This window comes from Lithobates pipiens, unplaced genomic scaffold (assembly GCF_037356315.1).
Source record: "Lithobates pipiens isolate NorthernLeopardFrog02 unplaced genomic scaffold, aLitPip1_a1.2 Scaffold_1, whole genome shotgun sequence".
NCBI classification, from domain to species: Eukaryota; Metazoa; Chordata; class Amphibia; order Anura; family Ranidae; genus Lithobates; species Lithobates pipiens.
The window spans coordinates 242,623,126-242,639,223 of record NW_027507685.1 but is presented as its reverse complement, the minus strand read 5'-3'; the positions used below and the strand labels follow the sequence as shown (position 1 = coordinate 242,639,223).

The 16,098-nt window shown below is 42.8% G+C and overlaps 1 protein-coding gene across 4 annotated transcripts in view; it reads right to left on the bottom strand.

Annotated features, from left to right (window-relative positions):
* SYTL4 (synaptotagmin like 4) overlaps positions 1-16,098 on the bottom strand; it is a 158,152-nt gene that overhangs the window by 47,191 nt on the left and 94,863 nt on the right. For all 4 annotated transcript variants that reach the window (XM_077484793.1, XM_077484790.1, XM_077484794.1 and 1 more), the window contains exons 2-3: positions 8,712-8,885; positions 3,834-4,049 (exon numbers count right to left, since the gene is read on the bottom strand). In XM_077484793.1, the coding sequence (XP_077340919.1) occupies positions 3,834-4,049; positions 8,712-8,830 (335 nt within the window). In that variant the 5' untranslated portion in view covers positions 8,831-8,885. The remainder of the gene's footprint in view (positions 1-3,833; positions 4,050-8,711; positions 8,886-16,098) is intronic.

The window sequence follows — 16,098 nt, the reverse complement described above, 5'->3', positions numbered from 1 at the left end:
CGGTAGATCTCTGTCATGTTGCTAGGCAGAACAGTGAAATGCCTTGCTTACATTAGGTATCTCCCCGTTCTACCTCTCCGTGCTGTGATGGCGGGCCACCGGTGGACATAGAGTCAGCGGGACTCTCAGGCATGTGTCTGCTAGCCGCCGATGATGGCATGATGTATAGGTGCGTAATTTTGCGTACCTGTGCCATTCTGCCGATGTATATTGGCGTGAGCCGGTCGGCAAGTGGCTATACAAAAAATTTGCACTTGATAAACCGCAGCGCAAATATTGTACTACATGAAAGAATAACATTTTATTGCCCTTTCCCTCAGTTTGTCCCTCTAATTGCACTTTGAAAGGGTTCAGAATAGCTGGCAGTCATGCCGTATGTCTACACCTGCTCCAAACAACTAGAGAGGTAAGAATTTAAAAAATGTTAGGTATGTTGTGGGAAAGGGAACACAGAATTAACATGTTGTGGGGTTTACTCAAATTTAACTGCATAGGTGGATCTCCACTTTAACCCACACCCTACTACGGGAAGACTCCCAAATACGAGAGTAAGCAGCTCAATTGTATTTACTATTGGTGACTCCACTTTATTGGAATCCTCGTACTGTATTTCAGCTATAGCCTACTAATTCAGTAACAATGTGTGTTTTTTCCCTTTTTTTTGGGGGGGGGGGACCCCCAAGGCTTTTTTTTTGGTGGCATACATTTTCAAGATTTATTTCAAGTTTATGTAAAGCTCCATTTACACTTGTGCGACTTGTCATGCAACTTTTGGACACAAAGTCGCATGACATGTCGCTGCCCATGCATTTCAATGGAAACCGTTCAAATCTAGGCGACTTTCATGCGACTTGTGTACCATAAACTTGCAGTGTAGACTCTGAAAAGTCACATGAAAGTCATATCTTAAAGTCTTATTAACCCAGGAGCTATATTCACTAGATCTGGGTCTCCCACCATACACAGAACATAGAAATGCAATTATTGTAGGAAGTATAAAACTGCTTAATACCAGTGGCAAGGGGTGTTCAATTTTCATGGGGCCCCCACGCAACCAGCAACCCCCCCCCCCTTCCAGTCAGCCAAACCACCATACCCCCAATCGCTCGACCGATCACCACTTTGCTCGCTCATCGCCCACCAGCCCCGCATTTACCCCATCCAGGTCGCGGCTTCAGCGGCTTCTCCCAAGTCTCTGCGGTCACTTCTCCTCCTCGTTAATCAGGACTCGCAGCCAATCGGGTCTATAAAAGGTTATTTATTTATTTTGTAAAGGTGGGGATCAGCTGTTTTTAGTGGGACTGCGACATTGTGGCGGACAAATCTGACACTAAGGCTGCTTTCACACTGGGGCGGTATTCAGGCGTTACAGCGCTAAAAATAGTGCCTGTGTAGCGCCTGAAAAAAAACGGCCCCTTTAACTCCAGTGTGAAAGCCGGAGGGCTTTCACACTGGAGCGATGCGCTGGCAGGACGGTGAAAAAAGTCCTGCTAGCCGCATCTTTGCAGCGGTGAAGGAGCGGTGTATTCACCGCTCCTAAACCGCTCCTACCCATTGAAATCAATGGGACACCGCGGCAATACCGCCGGCAAAGCGCCGCTGCAGCGGCGCTTTGCGGGCAGGTTTAACCCCTTTTCGGCCGCTAGCGGGGGTTAAAACCACCCCGCTAGCGCCCGCACACCGCCGCTAAAACGACGGTAAAGCGCCGCTAAAAATAGCAGCACTTTACCGCCGACGCCGCTCCCGCTGCAGTGTGAAAGCAGCCTAAGTGACACTTTTTGGGAACCAGTGAGACTAATACAGTGATCAGTGCTAAAAAAAATATACACTGTCACTGTACTAGTGACACTGGCAGTGAAGGGATTGACATCAGGGCGATCAAAGGGTTATGTGTGCTCCTAGGGTGTTCTTTCTGACTGTGTGGGGGAGGTGCTTTGGCTGGAAGAAAACCTGTATTCCTGTCAGGGCTGGGCTCAGCCCTTCCTTCTCTGAACTGGCTGCTCAGCTGTCGGCTAATTGTCAGCTCCTATCTCTCCACAGTTACTCAGCTATTGATGATATCCTGCTTGTCAGCACTGCCTACTTAAGCCGTCCAGTCCACAGGATCTCTGCCTTCGCCTTGGTCAACATCTCCTGTATTCCTCTTAAAAGACTTACTTGGCTGACATCCCTTCTGGCTCCAGATCCTGCTTTCCGTTTTACATTTTAAATTTTATTCTTTTGATTTCTAGTCTATTTTGTTCTGTTTTACTCTATTCTATTTTTTTCTATTCTTTTATTTTGTAATCTATTCTTTTCTATTCCTTTATTTTCTATTTTATTCAGTTCTTTAATTTATTCTATTTTGTAAAACAGATTAAAGAACTGAATAAAATAGAAAATAAAGGAATAGAAAAGAATAGATTACAAAATAAAAGAATAGAAAAAAATAGAATAATCTATTCTTTTCTATTCCTTTATTTTCCTTTATTTTCTATTTTATTCAGTTCTTTCATTTATTCTATTTTGTTCCGTTTCACTATATTCTTCAATTTTCTATTCTATTTTATTCTCTTTGAAAATTCAAATTAGATTCAAAAACTATTCAAATTCAAATTTAGTTTCATTATTTCGGATTCTTCTAAATTCTTTACTATTGTAATTAGGATACACCCAACTTTCCAAAATAAGAAAAATGTGTCCGCATTTCAATGCAGAACGAAAACAACTGCACATCTAATTTTTTTTTCCCATCTCTGTGTATCACCTGAGGATAGTCCCTTCACTGGGTATATGGAAGGGTTTACAACCACTTTAAGGCTGTGGGCAGGAGCTCTGAGAAGTGACTTCGGAAGGTGCACTTTATATTACAATGTGGATAGCTTCATACATTAATAAAAAGAAAAAAGGAACAATGTGCTGACAGAGCTGATAGTTTACTCACTGTATTACAATGGGTATGTTTCTCTGCCCCCTCCCCAGTTCAGCCCCTACCCCATCCACTTCCGGCTTCACCATGTAGCTAGTTAGTTTCTCTTTCACTCTCTGGACTGTGCGATTCACATGCAATCCGAGTCCAGTGCGATTTCATCCCATCCGGTTAAATGGGCTGAAATTGTGCTAGACCAAATCAAAAGTAGTGCATGCGCTTCTTTCTAAAACATACAGCAACCGGATAGCATGCTATTAATGCACCATGCAATCCGGTGCAGGCAAGCACACCATGTTTGCGACCTGCTTTTAGCGTGTCATTAAAAAGGAGCTCCAGTCTCCCGCTCAAAGTCAGCAGCTACAAATACTGTAGCTGCTGACTTTTAATATAAGGACACTTACCTGTACAGGCATCCAGTGATCTCTGCGATTCTCCATTTGGCTTCGGGCCCATGCCCGGCATCTTGGTTAAGGGAAGCTAGCAGTGAAGCCTTTCCGGCTTCCCAGCTGGTTTTCTACTGCACATGCACGATTCACACAGCACTTTGCGAATGGTCCTACAGTCCCAGAAGGCTCTGGGCCTACACACACACACAGGTCTCAGAAGACTCTGGGGGAAGGATCATTGTAGAAACTTCTTTGTAGATCTCTGCAGCGATCTGAGCCCGAAGTTGGAGCGGGTACCTGTCAAAACTAGGTACCCACTCCCCCCACAAAAGTGGCAAATGTGTCAGCGAAAGGGGGGGGGGGTGCAAAAAAGCAGAGCTTCCCTTTTGGATGGAGCTCCACTTTAAGGTGACAGCTGCTGCGGATCGCAAGTGCAGCGCAGTTTGAACGCGGTGTAGGAAACGCGCACGGAAACGTGGGTTTCCTGCACCGCGTTCTGGTGTGAACTGGCCCTAACAGACAGAAATAGAACTCACCCTTCCTTGATGCAGACTTTGCACTTCCAGCCCCCGGTAACAGTCTCCATCCTGCAGTCTTTGCACACTAGGTGGTTACAGCTCCGGCAAGTGTTGGTTCTGGGGAGCACCCGGCCCACATTCTGCTGGCAGCGGGCACAGGCCCTGTCGCTGTAGCGCTGGCTCCCCCTTTTGGCTCCTTTCCTCCGTATTTCAAGGAGTTCATTCTTCAACCGCCTGTTAAAGAGAGAACATAAAGATGCGAATTCTGGAAGTCCTGAAGGTAACTTTTCTACAACTACTTGATTGATACAAAACAGGGATTCTTAGAAATAAGCTAGATCTGCTGTGTTCCTAGATCCACCTACCACAGACACATCAGGAAAGTCTTTCACCGCAGTCGGTTTCCTCCTTTGGGTTGGATGCCGCATAAAAAAAAAATAAAAAGTGGAAAGCTCCTTGTACATTGCCTTCATAAAGTATTCATACCTCTTGAAATTTTCCACATTTTGTCATGTTAGAACCAAAAAGGTAAATGTATTTTTTGGGGGATTTTATGTGATAGAACAGGGGTCTCCATACTTTTAAAACAAAGGGCCAGTGTATTGTCCTTCAGACTTGAGGGCCGAATTGTGGCCAGCAGGGGCAGAAAATGTCATGGCCCAACATGAGTGAGAATAAATATGGCCTTAGGGTTGGTGGTCAATAGGAGTGTCCCTATTGGTAAGAGGAGTAGTATCTTATCATTAGTATCATGGAAGAAATAGTGCCCCATTGTTGGTTTCAGTGGGAGGAATAGTGCCCCAAGGGTCGGATAAAGGCCAGAAAAGGGCCGCATATGGCCCTCAGTGCGCAGTTTAGAGACCCCTGTGATAGACCAACACAAAGTGGCACATAATTGTGAAGTGGAAGGAAAATGATAAATGGTTTCAAATAATTTTACAAAAATATGTGAAATGTGTGGGGTGCATTTGTATTCGGCCCCCCGGAGTCAATACTTTGTAGAACCTCCTTTCACTGTAATTACAGCTGCAAGTCTTTTTTGGGGATGTCTCTACCAGCTTTACACATCTAGAGAGAGTGTAACATTGTTGCCCATTCTTCTTTGCAAAATAGCTCAAGCTCTGTCAGATTGGATGGAGAGCGTCTGTGAACAGCAATTTTCAAGTCTTGCCACAGATTCTCAATTGGATTCAGGTCTGGACTGGGCCATTCTAACACATGAATATTCTTTGATATAAACCATTCCATTGTAGCTCTGGCTGTATGTTTAGGGTCGTTGTCCTGCTGGAAGGTTAACATCCACCCCAGTTTCAAGTCTTTTGCAAACTCTAACAGGTTTTCTTCTAAAATTGCCCTCCACCCATCTTCCCAACAACTCTGACCAGCTTCCCTGTCCACGTTGAAGAAAAGCATCCCAACAACCTGATGCTGCCACCACCATGTTTCACGGTGGGGATGGTGTGTTCAGGGTGATGTGCAGTGTTAGCTTTCCACCACACATAGCATTTTTCTTTTAGGCCAAAAAGTTACGTTTTGGTCTCATCTGACCAGAGCACCTTCTTCCACATGTTTGCTGTGTCCCCCACATGGCTTCTCGCAAACTGCAAGCGGGACTTCTTATGGCTTTCTTTCTCCAATGTCTTTCTTCTTGCCACTCTTCCATAAAGGTCAGATTTGTGGAGAGCACGACTAATAGTTGTCCTGTGTACAGATTCTCCCACCTGAGCTGTGGGTCTCTGCAGCTCCTCCAGCGTTGCCATGGGCCTCTTGGCTGCTTCTCTGATGAATGCTCTCCTTGCCCGGACGGTCAGTTTAGGTGTACGGCCATGTCTTGGTAGGTTTGCAGTTGTGAAAACAAACAAAACAAAAATATCGCGCTTGGGGCAAACCTGAGAGCTGCAACTAAAAACCATCTAATATCAAAATATGGGTCAAATCAGAAAAAATTATACATAAAGTTGCGCTAAATATACGTGAAAATAGAAGTGAGAAACTTAATACAAATCACTAAAAAATTACAAATCAAAAAAACATCCTGTGTGAAGTTCAATCAAGAAAAAAGGAGTCTTTGTAATCAGGGACTCTTAGTTCCAAAGAGAAGCCAATGAATAGGGAAATCAATCCTTTTTACGAATACAGTGGAATCTTCCTGGCTTTGCCACTATCACATCCAGAACTGAAAAAGGTTTGACTCTTACCGCAATGGGTGGACTCCAAATCAGCGGAGTCGTTAGCGCGAGCAGACAGCCCTCTGCAGGGTTCTTTTGCGTGTATTCTGTTCCGGTGTACTACTGAACGCATGGATAGATGCGGATCATTCGAAGGTAGCCAGCCTAGATCGAAAAGTTCAGAAAACCATTGTACGTCCTACTTCTCCTCTCGGTCACCGTAGAGAAAGGCAAAGTGGCTGTCCGATCTCCCTGTATGCCTGGAGTTATCTACAGCTCCCCAGCGAATCGTCGGATGCCAAGGTTTTTCAATGCGCAAACCTGTAGTGAAACACAAGACACTCGGGCCTCCCAGCCACGAGCGAGGGGAAGGGGAAAACAAAAAAGGACTCCGATCGTGAACGTACCGTTAAACAGTCGAAAATTTTATGAAAAAATTTTAATATACAACAAACCAAAGGTATGACCGAATAGGTCCGATTCTAACAAATAAAAAATATATGCATAAAAAACCGGTTAAAATTAAGAACAAATATACACCCGTGCTAGGGAATATTCTAAGCGTGGTGGTATCAGCACAAACAGCCCGACATGTTTCGTAAAAACTTACATCCTCCTGGGGCACAGGTGATATGCTGATTTAAAGGACACCCAGTCTCGAAACAGTACCTGGAAGTACATGGTCGCGATCCCCGGGGAACTTCCCTCCTAGGAATTGATAAATTACAGATACCTTGGAGAGGAGGCCCTAAAAAGAGGGCGATTTCAAAACTCGAAATGAGTTGGATATACAAATATAAAAGCCTTAAACCTTTTGGACTCAATGTAGATATAGAGATCAACGCTTTTATAGATAATGCATGAGGGGTGTAAAATATAGTTGATATATGATATAAATATGTTTGTTTGGGGGGGGCGGTAGGTTCTTGTTTTTTCTTCTTTTTTCCTCTTTTTCTTCATTTGTTCCTGTTCTTTTCTTCTTTTTTCAATTAATTAAATGAGGACAGACTATTTTCTTCCATTTAAATTCAATTTTTATGGAGGATGGTTCCCTAACAGGAATTGGATACTGTGTGCCATTCGAATGTGTGTGGTTACACATTTTCGATATGTGTTTACCATTCGGATTTGTGTGGTTACACATTTTCCGATATGGGTTTAGTCCACAAGTAAATGGAGCTCGAGTCGAGCTGGGACTAAGTTTCAGACCCGGATCGCGTTCGGTCTCCACGAAAATGGCGACCGGGCGCGGCCTGTGGTTTGGGTGAGGAGGGATTCGGTTTATTTCTATGGTCTTCGAAAAAATGGTAGCCGTTCGGAAGTGAGGCTTGGTTCGGCCGTAATGTCGACCTTGACCTCTTTCGAACGGAATCGAGGCTTGGTTTAGTCGTGACGCTATTTAATGTGATGGATCAGCATATCACCTGTGCCCCAGGAGGATGTAAGTTTTTACGAAACATGTCGGGCTGTTTGTGCTGATACCACCACACTTAGAATATTCCCTAGCACGGGTGTATATTTGTTCTTAATTTTAACCGTTTTTTTATGCATATATTTTTTATTTGTTAGAATCGGACCTATTTGGTCATACCTTTGGTCTGTTGTATATTAAAAATTTCTAATAAAATTGTCGACTGTTTAACAGTACGTTCACGATCGGAGTCCTTTTTTGTTTTCCCCTTCCCCTCGCTCGTGGCTGGGAGGCCCGAGTGTCTTGTGTTTCACTACAGGTTTGCGCATTGAAAAACCTTGGCATCCGACGATTCGCTGGGGAGCTGTAGATAACTCCAGGCATACAGGGAGATCGGACAGCCACTTTGCCTTTCTCTACGGTGACCGAGAGGAGAAGTAGGACGTACAATGGTTTTCTGAACTTTTCAATCTAGGCTGGCTACCTTCGAATGATCCGCATCTATCCATGCGTTCAGTAGTACACCGGAACGGAATACACGCAAAAGAACCCTGCAGAGGGCTGTCTGCTCGCGCTAACGACTCCGCTGATTTGGAGTCCACCCATTGCGGTAAGAGTCAAACCTTTTTCAGTTCTGGATGTGATAGTGGCAAAGCCAGGAAGATTCCACTGTATTCGTAAAAAGGATTGATTTCCCTATTCATTGGCTTCTCTTTGGAACTAAGAGTCCCTGATTACAAAGACTCCTTTTTTCTTGATTGAACTTCACACAGGTTTGCAGTTGTGCCATACTCTTTCCATGTTCAGATGATGGATTGTACAGTGCTCCAAGAGCTGTTCAAAGCTTGGGATATAATTTTTTTTATAACCTAATCCTGTTTTACATTTCTCTACAACTGTATCTCTGACCTGTCTGGTGTATTCCTTTACCTTCATGATGCCGTTTGTACACCAAGGTTCTCCATCAAACCTCTGAGGGCTTCACAGGACAGCTGTATTTAAATTTTGAAAACCATACATCAATTTTCCTTCCACTTCACAATTATGTGCCATTTTGTGTTGGTCTATCACATAAAATACATTTAAGTTTTTGGTTGTACCATGACAAAATAAGGAACATTTCAAGGGGTATGAATACTTTCAAGGCTCTGTAGTGGCTGCAGAAGAGGAGCTAAGAACTTTAAGAAAGACCTCTCACCAATGAAAAACTCTAAAAAGTCTGAGAAGCCAGGGAGATACCTAACCCAAACCAACATCCACCTAAAACTGAAACCACTTCTATAAAAAAAGACAAATAAATATATATTTCTTTCCAACCTGATCCGTACGTCTTCAGTTTTCCGCAAATCCTCGTCTCGTTGTAGGACTTGAAGGATGAGGTCTCTTTCGGTCTCCGAGAGGAAAGACAAATTCACCACTTCTGTGGTTTGCGTCATGGTGGCTCTCGTTTTTCCTTCTAGATTGCGACGCTCACCTCAGTCATGTGACAGCCTGTAACAAATGTGATAAAGAAAAAAAGTTAAATAGTCATATAAATGAGGAAATTAATGTTGCTTGCTGGCCATTTCAAGTATCCGTCACATACATTTAAAGTAGACATGCACCCAGAATCAATTTAAACGCTACCCCCGCTGGAGCCGCTGCTAAATTTGGTTCTTTATCTCCCCTCGGAGCACACATAACAAGGCACATAGCATTTTCTGCATTCTTCCATTTCAGTTTAGGGGTATGTTTTTGGCGGTAGCAGCTCTGTTTCACCTGTCTTAGCCATGGTGTCGAGATGGTTGAAGCGCTAACACCCGTCCCCCAACCCCACACACAGGGCTGGACTGGGACAGAAATTTGGCCCTGGAATTCATCCAGACCGGCCCACTTACATTTTGAGTGTCCCATCAGCAGCCCCCTTACAACAGAGTGTCCCATCAGCAGCCCCCTTACATCAGAGTGTCCCATCAGCAGCCCCCTTACATCAGAGTGTCCCATCAGCAGCCCCCTTACATCAGAGTGTCCCATCAGCATCCCCCTTACATCAGAGTGTCCCATCAGCCCCCCCCTTACATCAGAGTGTCCCATCAGCACCCCCCTTACATCAGAGTGTCCCATCAGCACCCCCCTTACATCAGAGTGTCCCATCAGCACCCCCCTTACATCAGAGTGTCCCATCAGCACCCCCCTTACATCAGAGTGTCCCATCAGCACCCCCCCTACATCAGAGTGTCCCATCAGCACCCCCCTTACATCAGAGTGTCCCATCAGCACCCCCTTACATTAGAGTGTCCCACTGAGCCATCGGCCCACCGGGAAACTCCCGGTAGTCCCAATGGCCAGTACATGCCTGCCCACACACACAAAAATTCTTATACGGAAGCGATCCCTGTTGCCTAAAACGTTGGGGAATGCTGCTCTAGAAGACAGGGAGAAATTGCAGGGCCATAAAGGTGGGGCTCATGCACAGGGTTTTACCACCCCCTAGGCAGACTATCATTGCCACCGCTCGGAAAAGCAGTCAGAGGTAGATTGCTTTTCAGAGGGCTTTTCTCACCACCTATTTTAACCCTCAGAGTGCTGAACTACTGCAATGCATGTCATGGCAGTTGCGGCACAAACTCATTCACTTGAGTGGTTTGCGTTTGGTGGCATTACTGCCTGCCAAGCAGGACAGGGGGTTCAGTGTTTGCCGAGAAGCCAAGCATCACAGCAGTGGCATGTGTTCTGTCTTCAGTAACTGTAGGGTCCCCGTTTAGGTGGTTGGTCTGGGGGAGGGGGGGGGGGAGGGGGTGGTAATGCCACAGCTCCAATCCTGGCCTCCTGTGGTCTGTGACAAAACTCAGCCTTGTAGATCTCTCCTGTGATGAAATTCAAACATTTCGAGCAGTTATTTCTGGAGATCCGCCCAGACATTTGTATACTTTCCATCCCCGCCAGCTCTATGGATCAGCCCATTATCTGTGTGTAGACCTTCAGTTGAATAAGAGGGTGTGGAGCGAGCCGGGTGTGGTGACCTCACACACCCAGAAAGAGGATCAACTCTGCTTATCTGCGGCTGGACAAACACCAGATAAAAATAAAATCAGATTTAGGAAAACTTCCAATCTGTGTCCTAAATTGCAGATCAATTCCAGGAAGGTGGAAAGAAAAGAAATATACTCAAATCTGAAGTGTGATCTGCTTAAATTTTATCTTTACAGAAAATAATTCTGTGCTATGGGATATGTAGACAACAGCTAAATCTACCAGAAACTACTACCCAAATGTAGAGTATTAATAAATAAGAAAGGAAAGAATAAAAGAAAAAGAATAAAAAACAAAACAAAAAAAAGAAAGAATAAAAGAAAGAAAGAAAAGAAAAAAAGAGAAAGAAAAAGAAAGAAAGAAAAAGAAAGAAAAAGAAAAAGAAAGAAAGAAAAAAGAAAGAAAAAGAAAAAAGAAAAAAAGAGAAAGAAGAAAGAAAGAAAAAAGAGAGAGAATAAAAGAAAGAAAAAAGGGAAAAAAGACAAAAAGAAAAAAAAAAAAGAAAAAAAGGAAAGAATAAAAAGGGAACAAAAGAAAGAATAAAAAAAGAATAAATGAAAGAAAAAAAAAAAAGACAAAAAGAAAGACAGAATAAAAAAAAAAGAAAGAAAGAATAAAAAAAGAAAGAATAAAAAAAAAGAAAGAAAGAAAACATAAAAATATATATTTTATTATATATATCTTTCCTGGTTAATCCCATACCTCCCAACTGACCCACATTTTGAGGGACTTTCCCTGATTTGGAACCAAGTCACTCTTTCCCCCTCATTTTGGTCTGATCCATATAGTTGTATATAAAAATGCACTTTCTATCTTTCAAAAAGCGTTTCCCAGCGCTAAACCTTTTATCCAATTTCTAAATTGCTGCATTTGCGAATTTCAAAAGCCAATATAAAAAGGAACAGTAGCGGTAAAAAAAGCACTTGTGGGTTTAACTAATCTTTTTTTTTTTTAAGAATTCGCCATTAACCACTTCAGCTCTGGAAGATTTAACCCCCTTCAAAGACCAGGCCATTTTTTGCGATACAACATGGCATTATTTTAAAAGACAATTGCGTAGTTGAACGATGCTGTACCCAAATGAAATTTAGGTTGTTGTTTCCCCACAAATAGAGCTTTCTTTTGGTGGTATTGGATCACCTCTGTGTTTTTTATTTTTTGCGCTATAAACAAAACAAAAAAAACAAAAGAATTTTGAAAAAAAATAAAAAATAATAATATATATATTTTTACTTTCTGCTATAAAACACATTCAATTAACAAAAAAAAAGTAAAAAAAAAAAAATCAAAATTTCTTCATCAATTTGGGCCAATATGTATTCTGCTACATATTTTTGGTAAAAAAATCCCAATAAGTGTATATTGATCGGTTTGCGCCAAAAGTTATAGCGTCTACAAACTATGGGATATTATTTATTTGTAATTTTTTTTCCACTAGTAATGGCGGTGATAAGCGACTTATAGTGGCACTGCGATATTGCGGCAGACAAAAATTGGACACCAACACTTTTTGGAGACCAGTGACACTAATACAGTGATCAGTGTTAAAAAAATACGCACGGTCACTGTACTAATGACCCTGTCTGGGAAGGGGTTAACATCAGGGGCAATGAAAGGGTTAAATGTGTGCCTAGCTATGCTTGTGTACAGTGGGGGGAGGTGCTTTTAACTAAGGGAATGCATAGATCAGTGTCCCTGTTTTGCAGGACACAGGATCCATGCCTTTCCTACTGACAGATCTGTACTGGACAGTCGGCGGGTGCCGGCAAACATAGAGTCCCGCGGTACCCGCCGATCAGCTCCCACAGTGTGTGATCACAGCGGGAGCGGGCCGCTGGTGGCGCACGTGCACGCCCTAGACCAGTAAGTGTCGGATCACGCACTAACTATGTGATCTGATACAGAGCAGCCGCCCTGCCGCAGTATATCTATGGTGGGCGGTCGTGAAGCGGTTAAGGGGGCGTGGTGGGGGGTGTGTCCTATAACTACACAATTGTGCTAATAGATGTCCCTTTGTATCCGTCGAAGAAAGTTGGGAGGTATGTTATGTTATGCCTCCTTCCTCATCAACATGCTAAGAAAAGGAGCTAAATAAAACCTTTTCACTTCCATTACAGACCTTATTTTTAGACCCAATGACATGGCTGGGTCTCTGTGGTTCTCTATGCAATGCAGGCAAATCATGGTTGGTGGGAGGGGCCATCAAATAGCAATATGCCTTGATAGGTGGATGTCAGTCTGGGGGGAGTGGGTGGTACTAGGCAGGCTCTGTTTGCTTGCGCACCACCTAAGGTAATGCCCACATGTCCTGCTGAGCCTCCATAATTGAAAGAAGTGAAATCCAATGAATGAAAAGCTACACAGATAAAAAAAGGATATAAAAGTTGTTTTACCTGCTAAAAGGATTTGCATTACTGTCCATCCACTCCTTACACAGCTCTGCCATACAGAGAAGACCAGATTTTTTTTTTCTTGCTACAGTTCTCCAACACTTACAAGTCTCCTCCCAACACGGCGACCATTCTTGGATACAATGAAGCCGGCTACTCGTAACATCTATTCTGACAATACTTTATTGATTACATAGCATGCTACAGTAATAACAGGTCAAAGCCTTACTTATAGCATATGAATAAGGCTTGGTCCGAAACACGTTAGCCTATTACTGTATCATGCTACGTAGACAATAAAGTATTGTCACAATGGATGATACAATAAAGCTAGCTACTCATAACATCTATTGCAACAATACTCTATTGGCTGCATAGCAAGCTACAGTAATAACAGGTTAACGCATTTCGGCCGAAGCCTTACTTATAGCCTATGAATAAGGCTTGGTCCGAAACACGTTAGCGTATTACTGTATCATGCTATGTAGCCAATAAGGTATTGTCACAATGAATGTTACAATAAAGCTGGCTACTCATAACATCTATTGCAACAATACTTTATTGGCTGCATAGCAAGATACAGTAATAACAGGCCAACGCGTTTCACCCAAAGCCTTGCTTATAGCCTATGAATAAGGCTTGGTCCGAAACACTTTAGCCCATTACTGTATCTTGCTATGTAGCCAATAAAGTATTGTCACAATAAAGCTGGCTACTCATAACATATATTGTGACAATACTTTATTGGCTACTCCCTTTATTGATTCCAAACCCAAACTGTCTGGTTGAATCCCGGACAGGTGGCAACCCTATTACTAGATACATGGAACCCTATTACTACTACAACCCTATTACCCATTACTAGTGTAAGAAAGTATGTAGCAGAATACAGATTGACTGAAACTGATGAAGAAGTTTGATTTTTTTTTTAAAAGATTTATTGGATATATTTTTATGGCAGAAACTAAAAAATATATTTTTTTTTTCAAAAATGTCAGTCTTTTTTTGTTTTTGTTTATAGCGCAAAAAAATGAAAAAAGCAGGTGATAAAATACCACTAAAGGGCCAGTTCACATGACATGCAGTCCAGTGCAAAAAAAAAAAAAAAAAAAAACAGGAAAAAAAGAAAGAAAGAAAGAAAGAAAGAAAGAAAGAAAAATACACCTGGAATACTTCTGGAAACGCAGAAAAAACGCACCAAACATGCACCGGAACGCTTTAAAAATGTGTTCAAAATGCGCATGCAGAAACGAAAGAATGGATCTTGAGTGCATTTAAATGTCATTTATGTACAGCGTTGCATGACCGCGCAATTGTCAGTTAAAGCAAAGCAGTGCTATATAGCAAAAAATGGCCTGGTCATGAAGGGGGGGTAAATCTCCCAGAGGTCAAGGGTTAGGGTACAAAACCTTTTCCTGTCCAACCCCCCCAGCTCCCACAAAATATTAGACATATGCCGTTCATTTCGTTCTGAATTAATTTTCCGACAATTTTTTCCTTATTCGGAGATCCGGATATATCCGAATACCCGAATTACAGTATAAAACAAAGTTTACCGAATGCTCCAAATAACAAAATTAAATGTGTCCAAATTTTGGAAATTCGAACTGAAATTCCGAATCTTACATCGAACTCCAGTCGAATTCTAACTGTACAAATATTTCTGAAATCAAAGACTGCGTGCGTTATTAGAGTACCATTAAGAAATATTGCTGTTTTAGGTAAGCCAAAAGGTGGTTTAAAGAGTCGTTGTAATCAGTTGATGAAGATTTTTCTTTTGTTTGTTCACTTTGCTGATTCGAATGTTTCAACAAATCGGAAAAAAAAAATTAAAAAAAAATAAAAAAATAAAAAAAAATTGGTAAAATTCTAACAAAATTCTAAAAATACATAAAAACTAAAAATTCCGAATACGAATCCCAAAAACCAATAGAATAAATTTAACAAAACTACGGTAAATAAACTGGATTAATGAATCGAAATGAATTTTTACGTCATGCACGTTTACTAAATAAATACTTACCTGATCCCGAACTCAATACTATGACTTTAAAGTGAGGTTTTGGCCAGACCGCTGGTTGGAGGGTTAACAGTGGGGACCTTGAGTGGAGAGCGTGAACAAGTTTTGCTTTTGACTGCTGGTGAGTGCCGAGTTGCATTTTAAAGCGGAGGTCCACCCTAAAATGGACCTTCCGCTCATCGGATTCCTCCCCCCCCTCCGGCGCCACAATTGGCACCTTTCAGGGGGGAGGGGGGTGCAGTTACCTGGATAATCCAGGTAACTGCACCCACTTCCGGGCTAGCTCTCTGCGGAAAGGGGCGTACATTACGCCCCTTTCCGCAAGTGTCCGCCCCCTTCCGCAAGTGCCCCGCTGCCTGCTGGGAAACACACAGATCCCAGAGGCAGCGGGGACCGTCCTCATTGCGCAGCGCGGCTCGCGCATGCGCAGTAGGGAACCGGGAAATGAAGCCGAAAGGCTCCATTTCCTGATTCCCATACCCAAGATGGGCGGCGGCAGCACTCGAGTGTCGATCTAGAGATCGGCTTCGGGTGCCGACATCGCGGGCGCGCTGGACAGGTAAGTGTCCTTATTTTAAAAGTCAGCAGCTGCAGTATTTGTAGCTGCTGACTTTAAAAAAAAAAAAAAAAGCGGAGTCCCGGCGGACTCCCACTTTAAGGTTCTTTTTGGGGCGGGGCTTTACCATGTAGCTTTTTAACACCTTTTTTTGTCACTTTTTAAGTCTTTTTTTTTTCTTTCCATCCTTCAGCCTAATAATTAAGGGGAGCGGTTAATTGGTCACAGGCACTTGAGGCCTATATAACCTCCTGTAGAACTTCATTGTGACCCTGCTCATCTTTGAGTTTGCTGGAACTTAAACCAAGTGGAACTGGACTAAGTGGTGAGTTAAAAACCAGAGTGGAAAACAGGAGGTTAACACAGGGGTCAAAGTACCTGTGTAGTGTGAGTGTGTACCTGTGTACTGTAAGTACATGAATGCTGGGAGTGCATGTGGGCTGTATTGAGTATTTAGTTTTAGGTAGTACCTGTGTATTGCGAGTACCTGAGTGTGGTGTGTGTAGATCGTTCGTGCTTGTGTTTTGTATGTGCACGTTGGTCTGTGAGTACCTGTGTATTGTCTTGTTGAGTATTAGTGTTAGGAAGCTAGTTAGGCAATTTGGACAGGGTATAATCCCCAATTCTCATTAAATTAGTAGGTACGATGTCTGGTGGGTGTGGAGAAGCGACTTGGTGTACATCTTGCCGCATGTATGCATTCTTTGATCATCCAATCTAGGGCGA